The sequence below is a fragment of the Xiphophorus couchianus genome, chromosome 2 (genome assembly GCF_001444195.1).
Source record: "Xiphophorus couchianus chromosome 2, X_couchianus-1.0, whole genome shotgun sequence".
Taxonomy (NCBI): Eukaryota; Metazoa; Chordata; class Actinopteri; order Cyprinodontiformes; family Poeciliidae; genus Xiphophorus; species Xiphophorus couchianus.
This window is the reverse complement of record NC_040229.1, coordinates 18,569,817-18,582,513: the sequence shown is the minus strand read 5'-3', so window position 1 is coordinate 18,582,513 and position 12,697 is coordinate 18,569,817. Positions and strand designations below refer to the sequence as shown.

At 38.9% G+C, this 12,697-nt stretch overlaps 1 protein-coding gene across 1 annotated transcript; it reads left to right on the top strand.

Moving 5' to 3' along the window:
• The first annotated feature begins 2,345 nt into the window (after window positions 1–2,345).
• Window positions 2,346–12,647, top strand: unc45a (unc-45 myosin chaperone A). Its single transcript, XM_028037676.1, has 19 exons — window positions 2,346–2,491; window positions 2,594–2,786; window positions 5,050–5,225; window positions 5,307–5,396; window positions 5,516–5,683; window positions 6,355–6,523; window positions 6,597–6,767; window positions 7,768–7,939; window positions 8,031–8,331; window positions 8,412–8,506; window positions 8,602–8,743; window positions 8,874–9,014; window positions 9,134–9,261; window positions 9,337–9,403; window positions 9,822–9,935; window positions 10,018–10,133; window positions 10,518–10,635; window positions 11,258–11,413; window positions 11,491–12,647. The coding sequence occupies exons 1-19, from the start codon at window positions 2,468–2,470 to the stop codon at window positions 11,785–11,787; spliced, it is 2,838 nt and encodes a 945-aa protein (XP_027893477.1). The 5' UTR covers window positions 2,346–2,467; the 3' UTR covers window positions 11,788–12,647.
• The last annotated feature ends 50 nt before the right edge of the window (window positions 12,648–12,697 follow it).

Sequence of the window (12,697 nt, the reverse complement as noted above, 5' to 3'; positions counted from 1 at the left end):
CTGTAAGCTTTATGTTGAAAATCTTATCATGTGTCTGACTCCTCCTTCGAACCACTGTGCAGGTAAACAACACCTGCAACCCCTAAAGGGGAAATATAATAGTCCTTATCAGGCGATTGTTGTGTTTTAATGACTGTTGGTTCATTTCTAGAAACAGGAGATAACATTACACTTCAATAATTAGTCAGAAGATTGAATGGGAAACATGAGCAAATTGTGTTTTTTTTGGTTTTAGTCCAGTCACAAGGGACTGATTATTTTTAATACGATGTGCAAAACATTCAAAGTGTAGTGATGAAGCTGTATCACAGTGTTATTATGTTTGGCCCCAGAGAACACACCAGTGATGACAGCATAATCTCTTGCAAAACAAATGTTTGATAAGAAACAAATGTTTACAAAGCTGCTTTAGATTAAGTTTTAAAAAATATATAAAAATCATCTTCTTGTATCCCTGATGGCGTCGCTAAGGAGCCGAGAGCTCCTGCAGATCTGCAATGTTCAACCTCTTACAGTTCAGCCTAGGAAACATGAACTGACTGTCTAGGCTGCCCAATTAACAAAGGTGCCACGGTAATGTTAGAATCTAAACAGGTGTAACTGAGCGTAACGCCTGCAGGGAACTACCTGGTCTCCAAGACAAAAGAGGACAACAACATAGAGTCTGACTGAGGTCCTGGGGGACTATGAGAAATACCAAACAGGACCATTCCTGGTAGCCTTGCAAAGCTCAAACTAGTAAATGCTATATAAAACACTATTATATCACTTAATAGTGCTATGAAGGTAAATGAGATCTGATGATATGTTTAATGCATTCTGTGATGCATTTATGTCCCTACTGGAGCAGAGAGACTATTATTTTTTTTTTTGCAATAACCACGCTGTTGTCCTGGGAAGCTTTTTACCATCAAAGGGGGTAATATACAGTTACTGTCATGAGTGTGACAAATACATTTTTGATGATGATGGCTTACAACTAATGAAAACCCAAGATTAGATTAGAACATAAGACCAATAAAAAAATGTTTTTCCAGATATATCAACCTATTAAAAAGTATGTCCATATTTTAAGTATATGCACTCAGTAGTTAGTAATTCCTTTGCATTATGTTCTACATCAATGTAGCAATCAGCCTGTATAACTGCTGAATTTCTAAGAAAACCTAGATTCCTGTAACAGTGGCCTTCAGCGTATTTGTATTGTTAGGCCTGGTGTCTCTTATTTTCCTCCTGACAACACCCAATATGATACTCTGGTCAATGCTGTAAGTATCTTAATTGTGGCATTATGGGCAGTTGCCAAGTACTGCAGGGTAATAATATTAGCAGCTCCATAGCTTGTCACCAAATCTGTCTATCCACCTGATGGAGGTATATAATGGGGCATTATATAGCTTCTGGGCTCCAAATAGATGAGCCCAGAAGGTATATAATGCCCCAAAACCACTTCAAGCCACTTGTCAACCAACACAGTCAATAACATGGCTCCCTAAATCATAACTGGTTGAAAAATCTCAACACTGGATCAAGCATCTTGGATTCCAATGCCTCTTTGCTGTCCTCCAAGATCCTAGACCTTTGAGGTCCAAAACAAATGCAAAGTTTCCTTTATCTGAAAGGTTGGACACATCTGTGTGTCGTGACTCTTGAAGTACTGACTCCAGAAACAAGCCAGGTACAAAAATGCTTCAATCCTTGAATGGGCCTTCCTTCAACGCATCTCAAGCCTGTGGTTTTCCCTGTTATCTGTGAATTTTTTTTTCTGCTGCAGTTTTTCCTTCTAATCAACTTTCCAATTGCACTTTGGGAACTGCCAGCTTTTCCAGCAATGGCATATTGTGACTTATCTTCCTTGTGAAGCGTGCCAATGTACTGCTGGACAACTGTCAAATCAGAAGTGTGTAATGAATCGATAAAATACATTAGATTGTTTTTTTTTATTTTCTTAAACAAACATAATTTATCTTATCCTAATTTGACATTTATATACTCTTCCCTTGTCACAATGAAATGTTTGTGTCTTTAGAAATAATATTTGATTGACAAAGCTGCTATACTGTAAAACATTTAACTAAGCAAGGATTTGTTTGTTATGACACCTAAATTACTAGAATTAAATTTGTACTTATACCTTGTTATGAATTGTTGTTTCAATTAGGTTAAAACGTAAATGCGGCTTGATGTAGCTGTCTTTGTCTGTGTGCACTGAAGAATACCATAAAGTTAACATAACCAAATAAAGTAGAGATGCAGACAGGAATGATTTGGCAGCCTTCTTCCTTTTATGGTAAAGCGGCGTAGTAGGGGAGGGGAGTGGTTTGTGCGTAAACGTCACGAACGTGCTACGTACACCAGGAAGTACTGGGAGATGTTAGGAGTTTTCACCGTGCGTGATAATATGAGCGATATTTGAATACAAATTCAACATATAAAGTCACTTCGTGCTGTGTATAATCAATCAAAGATGAGTGAACGTGAAAGGCAGAAGGTAAGGAAGCTGCAGTGAGCCGTTCGGCTGATTTATATTTCATTCAGCATATTTTGGAAAGCTTTCTGGGAGTCCGTTGCTCACCTTTGCTGTTGAATCCAGGACCCCGCAGCCCTTAAGGAGGAGGGGAACACCCTCTTCAAGGCGGGAGACATGCAGGGAGCTCTCTGCTGCTACACCAAAGCGCTGGAGCTGACTGATAGCCAGCCAGACAGCGCTGTATTATACCGCAACAGATCTGCCTGCTACCTTAAACTGGAGGAGTACAGCAACGCAGAGGCTGATGCCTCCAAAGGTCCGACTATTTCTATTATTCTATTGTATTTTATTCGATCACATGCTGCTTTAAATGTCTGCTTTTTGCAGACATTTTAGGTTTTCAGCTTGTTTACAAAGCATTCATTCAACCTGCTAAAATTCATTAATGACCAGTATTGAAGGTAACCACAAGCCAGGTTGCACTGTTCAGTACTTATTAAGAAGGTACTACATAGGAGAAACAATGGATATGTTTTCAATGCACAAAACAAACGATAACTATGAAAGTGAATAAAAAGCAAGGAAAATTTTAAGCATATAAAGGTATCCAAGTACATTGAATTGTGAAAGACCATCCATTAGTTCCTTAATTATCATTGCAATGGGTTAGTTAGGAGAGAGGTCGGGTAAATCTTGGACAGGTTGCAAGTACTTCACAGCGCAACACATGGAGACCATGTACACATTTGCATACTCCACCAATTGACCTGACATGCATACCTTTGGACTGCTTGAGAAGAAGTTCTGTGAAAGAAATTAGGCGCATGTGGAATGGACAGAGAGTCAGGATTTGAACATAGACCTTCTTGTTCTTGGTGTAAACAACTTATAACCTCCAATAAATATGAGAAAATGGGAGCAAAACATAGAGGTTTTTGTCTAAAATAAACAACTAAGATAGTGTAGATTAGAGTAAGGCAGAGTAGTTTAATACCTTAAGAACTTAAATTAAATATACATTTTCAAACCTGGAATAATTTTTTTATTTCCCTATTGAATGCTTTTTGTTTGTTTTGTTTCAACTTCACTTCACTAGAGCTGAATAATATAATCTGATCATCACTGCAGGTTTAATTTAATTTAATTAAACCTCTAATTTGTCAAATACTACTATCCGTTTTAATATGAGTTTGTTTTGTTTTTGTTTTTTTGAGTGAAATGACTCAGGATTGTCCTGAACACACATTTTCCTCCTCAGAGGAATGTGTAGGATGTCTTTGTTAAGTACACAAGCTGCCCGTCCCTATGCCTGACTTTGACTTACTGTTTTCACTTTGCCTTCTAGTAGCAAAAAAGCCAACAGCGGCAATGATGCCCTCATTGGAGGTACAAGGAAGTAAGACTTTCCTTCTCAAAACCTCCCTGTTAAACTTTTCAAACATAAAGTGGTCCCATAGAAACGGCACTGTCTATATTATTTATAGTTTTATTAATGTTTCACAATGCAATGCCTTTGGCAAAAATGATTCTAAAGGAATGATGCATATATTATGCTCAATATGACAGATGCTGGTTGTTATGTGAGCTTTGAAGATGACACAATGTAGAAACAATTATTTTAGCTGTGGAAACTTCTTTCTACATCCACATTATCTAGGCAACTGCCTGCTCTAATGAATTCAATCTGTATTCTAAGGATCCACTGTATTTGGAAGGCAATCATATTTCAAGTGTTATGCTCTGCTATGCTATTCCTGCTCTGCATGCCAATAAATTATTGGTTCTGTTGAACTGTTTCTCACTGCTGTGTTAATAGCTGAACCTGTTTTAGATCTCAGCTACAGAGATGTTCATGTAGAGTGAGTGGGTAAGGGGGACATCAAAGTAAGTTAATTACTCTAGCAATTGATATCAACAATAATCTCTCAATTGTATGTTTTCTTACTATCATACAGCCTTTAAAAACAAATGTATCAGTGAATCTAATTATTGCCAGACATAGAGATTACATTTATTATTTTACACTAACTTATAGAAGCTCAGTTAAGCTGCATATGGAAGCAACTAAAAATGACTGCAGAAACGTTTCAAAGTCGACAAGCTGCAATTACTTTATCAAATATTTGACTTACTATGTGGGACATCTGGATAGAAGACAACAAAGCCCAATGAACAAGCTTTAGATATTATCTCTATTATTTTCCTCACCCAATGCATCAAAGGCATCAAGTACAGGGTTATGGGTTTTTAATGGGATGTTTGACTGTGTTCTTTGACTGTGGGCGACTGTGGCTCTTTGGTAGAGTAGTCGTCTTGCGATCGGAAGGTTGTAGGTTCGATTCCAGCTTCCTCCTGCCACATGTCGATGTGCCTCTGGGCAAGGCACTTAACCCCAAATTGCCTACCGATTGTGAGTGCGACTGGGTGAATGTGACTCTAGTGTAAAGCGCTTTGAGTGGTCAAAAATGACTGGAAAAGCGCTATATAAGTTCAGTCCATTTACCATTTGAATTCTTATTTTAGTTCAGAATTTCATGTGAATAACAATTGTCAATTTTACTACTATCTTCCCTTTTCAGCTCTTGACACAGACCCCGGCGATGTGAAAGCCAGGTTTCGGCGAGCTCAGGCGTACCAGAAGCTCGGTCGGCTCGACCAAGCTTTCCTGGATACTCAGAGATGTGCCCAGCTGGAGCCCAAAAACCGAGCTTTCCAGGATCTGCTCAGACAGCTGGGAGCACAGATCCAGCTGAAGGTGACGTGAGGCTGATTAAGTCATAAATCTGGATCCTGGTGAAACTGAAGCTAATTCAAATCTTCTCCCTTCAATCTTTAGTCAGCACAGCTAAACTCCACAGATGCTCGTGTGCAGCAGATGTTCTCCGTCCTCTTAGATTCCTCTGCTAAAGACTCCGATCGACAGAAGGTACAGATGGCTTGTATAGTTAGAGTAAACCTCTCTTGCTTACTTGTCAATCTATTCGAATTTTCATTATTTATCTGTAAAAAATGTGATTCACCAAAAAGTTTTTTTTTTTTTTTCAGGCAGCTCAGAATTTAGTGGTATTGTCCCGAGATGAGGGAGGAGCCGAGCAGATCTTCCGCAATGATGGAGTTAAGCTGATCCAGAAACTGCTGTCATCAAAGCAGGAAGATGTTGTCCTTTCTGGTCTCAGGACCTTAGTAGGATTGTGCACAGGACACCAATCAAGAGCAAGTATTATTTAATTCAAAAGTCAAAAATGTTAACTCTTCCTGCTAATTCTTTCCATTCATTGAATGTGAATGAGAGTTTACCAAAAGATTAACTCCTCATATGTCTGTTCAAAAGTATTCACTTTGCTGGTAACTTAAAGTAAAATCCATGTAAAGGTTAAAAAGCACAGCTGGACAAATAGATCACAAAGGCCTGTCTCAAATTTTCAAAACAAAAATCTTGATGATCCCCCAAACTTTGGAAGAAAAAAATCCTTTACAGTGAAGTAAAATACTGATTGCCAGTTGCCTCAAACATTTATGGCAGTTGTTGGCAATAAAATTGCCGCTACCATTTAATAGGTTTAGAGGTTTTATTTATTTCCACATAAATAAACTATCTGCATAAATCTTTTTTCCTTCAATAATTGGTCATAATCTAGTATTAATTTAATTTAGTATTTAATACTAGTATTGATTCTGAATTTAACATGAATTAGAAATCTTCTCAGAACCATTTTTTTAAGAGAGACCTGAAAGTAGAACATTTAGCTAATTTCTTAAATTACAAACAAACTTCTGTTAAAGTTTCTCCATTGGACTAAGATGAAAGGAGACAATCTCTGGCATTTGTTCTTCAGATGATAAAATATGTGGTAACATGCTGACATTCGCTGTTTTATTCTCAGACCATGGCTATCGTGAATGAGTTGGGAATGGAACAGCTGTGTTCAGTAATGGGGTCAGCAGCCTCCACTGTGTCTCTGGCTGCATGCCACCTGCTGCAGGTGATGTTTGAGGCCCTGACAGAGGGCATGAAAAGAGAGATTAGAGGCAAAGATGAAGCCATACTTCCTGGTGAGTACCTGGACTTGGCAACACTCCGTTAAGTTATACCATTGGGGTAATTTTCTTTATGAATTTGGCACAGAACCGTCGAAGGAACTGCGTTCGATGCTACGCCACCTTTTGGAAATGATTCCAGCCCAAAATGTGTCTGGGCCAGGCAGAGACAGTGCCATCAACCTCCTGGTCAAGCAAGTACCCCGCAAGTCCTTGAAGAACCCTGACAACTCCCTCTCGTTATGGGTGATAGACCAGGGTAGGAAACACACCTGCAAGTTAACAGCCCATATCAATGCTTTTATGGATGCATAAGAAGTATTTTCTTCATGTTCTTGTTGCATTGCATTATATTGAGAAGATAAAACAGTGATGTGAAGAAGTATTTGCCTCTAAGTGGAGGTCTTCAGTTTTAGCTTATATGGCATGCTTAAATAGTTCAGGTTATCTTTCTCTGATACTATAATTTGTTTGATGATCTGACTAAATATAAAATGTCGTTTTCAAATGATGGTTTCATGTATTAAGAGAAAAGTCTGTCAAAACCATCCTGACCCTATGTGAAATGTTTTCTTCCCCTTAAATCTAATAACGGATTGTCCCATCCTTGCTGTAACAGCTACAATCAACAGTTTGAGATAGTTGGCAATAAGTCTTTTAGGTCACTGTGGAGTACAGCATCTCAGTTAGACTTGTTGGTCTGGTGCATTCAGCTCAATAGCAAAGTGGTTCCAGACTGCAGCACTATGTCTGATTGGTATGTTGGTTCCAAAATGTTTTGTTAAGTATAACTATGGTTTCCTCCAGGTGTAACAGGATGCATACCCTCCAAAAAGTTCCTCTTTTGTCACTCCACAGAATATTGTGAGAGAAGTCTTTGTGCTCTTTTGTCACTTTTTGAAACTTTTAGCCTTCTTCATAATTTCAGACAGATTCTAGTTAGGTGATTTCTTGTTTCTGTGGGTCTGGCAGTAATCAGACCTGTGTATAACCAGCAAAATTTAACTTTGCTTTCTGAAAAATGTGGTCAATCCCAACTAATTTATGATTGTTCACATAGGACCAGGTTGCTTTGTCACTTGATAAATGAAACCATAATTGGAAAACATTTTTTTTTAAGTCACTCAGTTTATCTTTCTCTAATAATATTTGTTTTGATCACAGACATAAAAGTGTGTAATAATTTAAAGGGGGCAGATATATTTAGAATATTTACCAGAAGTTTTGTCTGAGACAAAGAACACTCTGTTCTTTTGTAGGACTGAAGAAAATCCTGCAAGTGGCTGGGACTGTTGCTGAGCTGTCAGAGGGGCCTCCTCTTACAGAAAACACTCACATGAGCTGCTCTGTGTTGCTTAGCAAACTCTATGATGACCTCAAGAGCGACAAAGAGAGAGAAAACTTCAATAAACTTTGCGAAGAATACGTTCAGTAAGTCAAATCTTTCTAAAGCTTCTCCTGAAATTAATCATTAAATTCCCTAGAAAAAGAAAAATAATTCACAGAATTTTTTGCTTCATAGGGAACACTTCAGACGGTCTGGCCTAGATGGCAAACTGCGTGCCATTCAGACAGTTTCCGTGCTCCTTCAAGGACCGAGCGATGTGGGCAACATCACTCTGGAAATGTCTGGAATGATGGACGCCGTTATCTCTCTCTGTGCTTCAGAAGATGTGAGTCACCAACAGGTTGCCGTGGAGGCTCTCATCCACGCTGCAGGCAAGGCCAAGAGAGCCTCGTTCATCACATCCAACGGCGTGGCGCTCTTGAAGGACCTCTACAAAAAGAGTGAGAATGACAGGATACGTGTGAGAGCTCTTGTGGTAAGTCTCACAAACTGATAGAGGGAAAAACATTATCTAGTGAAAGGAAAACTTACTGTCTTGTGTGGGTTATTATGCAGGGCTTGTGTAAGCTTGGATCAGCAGGAGGTACAGATTTCAGCATGAAGCAATTTGCAGAGGGATCCACGCTCAAGCTCGCCAAACAGTGCAGGAAGTTCGTGCTCCTGATTATGTTTTTATCCTAGCAACATATAACAGTGGATTTTGGATTGCAAAATTAAAGAGAAGTACCATTTCTGTTCCTCTTAGGTGGTTGTGTAATGAGTCTCTTCCCCCAACGTCTCGCCGTTGGTCTGTGGAAGGTCTTGCCTACCTCACTTTTGACGCTGATGTGAAGGAAGACCTAGTGGAAGACAAAAATGCTCTCTTAGCCATGTTTGATCTGGCAAAGGTTGTACTGATCTTTTAATTTTCCGCATACAAATGAAACACAAACCTTTTTAGATATTTAAGGAGTCATGGAGACATCTACGTACACCACTAAATCACATTCTTGTGTGCTTCTTTTTGGTGTCATGCAGTCGGAAGATAAGACGGTACTCTTTGCTGTGGGCTCCACATTAGTAAATTGCACCAACAGCTACGATGTGGAGAAACCAGACCCTCAGCTGGTGGAGCTGGCCAAGTATGCAAAGCAGCATGTGCCTGAGGAGCATCCCAAGGTGTGTCACACTTGCTTCTTTTTAGAGTCTGATTAGTTGTAATGCCAAACTGCTTTATATTTTCTAATGTATCATCACTAAGTGTGATCATTTTGAATGTGAATCTCTTTTGCTGTTAGGATGCACCATCCTTTGTGGAAAAAAGGCTAGGCAAACTTCTGGAAGCTGGTGTTGTGTCAGCGTTGGTGTGTATGGTCAAACAGGAGAGTCCTGCCCTCACAGAAGCTTGCAGGGAATTTATTGCCAGGTATCAACAAAAAAAGCAAGCATTCTTCTTTAGACAGTTTTTCTGTAGGTTTCTTTACACCCTTTGTCCTTGCAGGGTTTTCCTGGCTTTAGTTGATCGACAGGAGGACAGAGGTACAGTGGTGGCACAAGGTGGAGGAAAGGTAAAACACAATAATACAATGTATAATTGTGTAAATTGTATCAATGTATCAATTTATAAGTGTCACGTTTCATCACAGGAATATCAATGTGTTTTAATTGGGATTTTACATGAGAGATTAACACAAAGTAATGTTTGTGAAAAAAATATATATTTTCAAAATGTAAACAAAGAAAAATCGGAGGTTTTTCATGCATTTTATTTTCTTAATAATCTATAATTAAACATACTGTACATAGACCACTTTTCAATTGTCATTTCCTTCTATGTTATGTCCTTGTGCTACTTTCATTTGATCCTTCACATAAAATCCCGTTGAAATACTTTTGCGAGCCAATGTACTGTATACCTGCTTTAACCTATACTTTAATCCAATCTCTGTGCTAGAAGGATTAATTATTGATCATCCCTTTCAAAAGGCTTTGATCCCCCTTGCAACTGACAACACAGATGTAGGAAAGGTCAAAGCTGCACAAGCCCTGGCAAAAATAGCCATCACATCTAACCCAGAGATTGCCTTTCCAGGAGAGCGGGTAAAAAAGAAATGCAAAAGTAGATTTGTTTATAATAATGCAAACACTGAATGTGCCTCAAATTTTCCCCATGTTTTGGCAGATCTATGAGGTGGTGCGACCGTTCGTGAACCTCTTACAGCTGGAGTGCACGTTGCTGCAAAACTTCGAATCTCTGATGGCTCTCACCAACCTGGCCGGCATCAGTGAAAGACTCAGGTTGGCCACTAGGAGGAAGTGTTTCCCTAGAAATAAATATACAAAGGGCGTTGGAATTACTGAAATCAATATGAGTTTATGTGGTTCCAGTTCAAATTTCTTTGGTCTCTTTTTTTAAAGTTAGGATTACTTTATCTATTTCTATACATAATTCCATTGTAGTCTATGCCCATTTTTAAGTAGAAGCTATAATGTCCTTTTAAATAGCAAACTTCTGTGAAAAGTTGGATTATGCAAACCAGACACAATTGTTTATTGTTTTGTTCATTAAGTGACAGGCTGATTCTTAAACTCTTTTGCTCTCCTTTAAGTTATCTTGTACGTTGCCATGCTTGCCTTGACAGATATTTTTTAGAATCTTTCATTTTTATATTCTTTCCACAGGCAAAAGATCATCAAAGAAAAAGCCTTGCCAAAGATTGAAGGCTACATGTTTGAAGAGAATGAGCTGGTCCGAGCTGCTGCCACTGAGTGCATGTGTAATTTAGTTTTGAGTACAGAGGTAACATATATCTTTAACACCACCTTTAAAAGTAACCCCCAAAAGTGTTCATATCCCTTACACTTTTTCACATGTTGTCACCTAACAACCACCAACGTCAATATATTTTATTGGGATATTTTATGAAGGAAAATCACAAAGTAGTGTGTTATTGTGAAGTTTTGGCTATTTTTCCTGCATAGCTTGAGCAGAAAAGTAGTGTTTACAATTCCAGTGTATAAAATGGGGGGGGGCGGGGGGAGGAGTAAATAAGTGTCCGGTTCTGAAGAACTGCAAAAGATGGGAATAATCAGCACAATAGACAAAGGTTTTAATGTGAGCATTAAGGTTTTGCCCACATTTTTGGAGTGCTGGTTATTCCCATTTTTCCCCTGCATATCTTGCCAAACTGCAAATAGAGAGCCTGGGGTACTGTCTTATAACCTAACCCTGGCTTAAGCTTTTTTATGCACTTCTTTGTGTTATTGTATTTAAAATTACATCTCGAGAAATATTTTTTAATTTTCCAGTTTATGTACATATATAAAAAAGTAACGTTGTTTTGGGGGTATACTTTCACAAGGCACCGTAAAACTAAATCTTAAGAAAGGCTGAAAAATAAAATCATGCCGTTTGTCCTCAGGTGCAGAAGCTCTTCGTAGCCACAGGGAACGATCGCCTGAAGCTCCTCGTGCTTTACTGCGGAGAAGAGGATGAAAGGCTCCGAAAGGCTGCTGCAGGCACTCTGGCCATGCTGACTGCCGAACAGCCAGAGCTCTGCCCTCGAATCCCTGGAACTGTAAGAAAACCTTTACCTATGTATTCTTAAATGCTGCACTTATTCTCTGCTTGACTCCTGTGCTTCGTCTTTCCTAGACAACCCATTGGCTGGAGATTTTCCAGGCTCTGCTGCTCAGTGAAATATCTGACCTGCGTCACCGCGGCGTGGTCATAGTTCAGAATATGATGCAGGCGGAGAAAGGTCTGGCTGAGACTCTTATGGAGAGTGAAGCTTTGGAGATACTCACTGTCCTTGCAAAGGGAGGAGAAGGCGCAGTAGGTCCTGTTTCCAAGGTTGCTCAGAACTGTCTAAATAAAGCAGTGGAGTATGGCATCATTCGGAACAGAGAAGACAGGATAGAAAAGGAAAAGGGCAAAGGAACTGAGCCCTGAAAAACACTCCTACAGAGTGTGAATGTGCCTCTTGGAAGTGAAAAGTGAAGAAATCTTAATTTTTGCCCGCAGTGAGTTATTAAAAGGACATCTCATCTGAGCAAAAATATGGTGAAAAGCAATAGGACATTTATTAAAGCAGGTTCTACAATTTCAACATATAAACACACGTGGACACAAATAACCTTTAATAGACACTTTAATGCACTCAAAGTTTCTTAATCCTTTCATCTTCAGGATGTGCATTATACCAAAAATATGCAATCATTGAGGACTCACTGTTTACAGATCAGCACACAGATGCTAAAATAAAACTGTTTTATTTTAGCTCATACTTCCTTTGTCTATACAGTTTGAGCATGGATCACAGGTAATCCGTTTAAGCTAAATATTATCAGGTAATTATTGTGATCTGATTAAATACCGCACTGGCAATGCATAGATGACTACATATAGATGATATAAGAGCTAGCCAGCGGAAAAACACTCCATTCTCACGTAAATGTCCAAAGCATTTCGGTGTGACTACAATCGTTTTCACTTACCTACATTTCTTTTAATAGACTGATGCTGAAGCACATGAAAAAGCTACTCTGGATACCGATGCTGGTTCTCAAAAGGGGCCTATAGTTCTTGACCTATGTGGTTGTTGGTTACTGATCTACTCTGTTTGTTTTATCAATACAAATCATGCTTTGTTTTCCTAAATCCTGCATAGAAATGTACTGTTTTGCACCAGTTGAAATTGTCACTTTTGGTTTCAATTTTTTGCCGAATCACTACATTCCTGGTGTGTTTTGTATTGTATCGTTTTTACTGGAGATGTTGAAGATCATGAAAATAAACTTTCTGCGAAACAATTGCATGTAGTCGATTACGATTGTAAGCGAAAACACGGCTGTCATGTGGT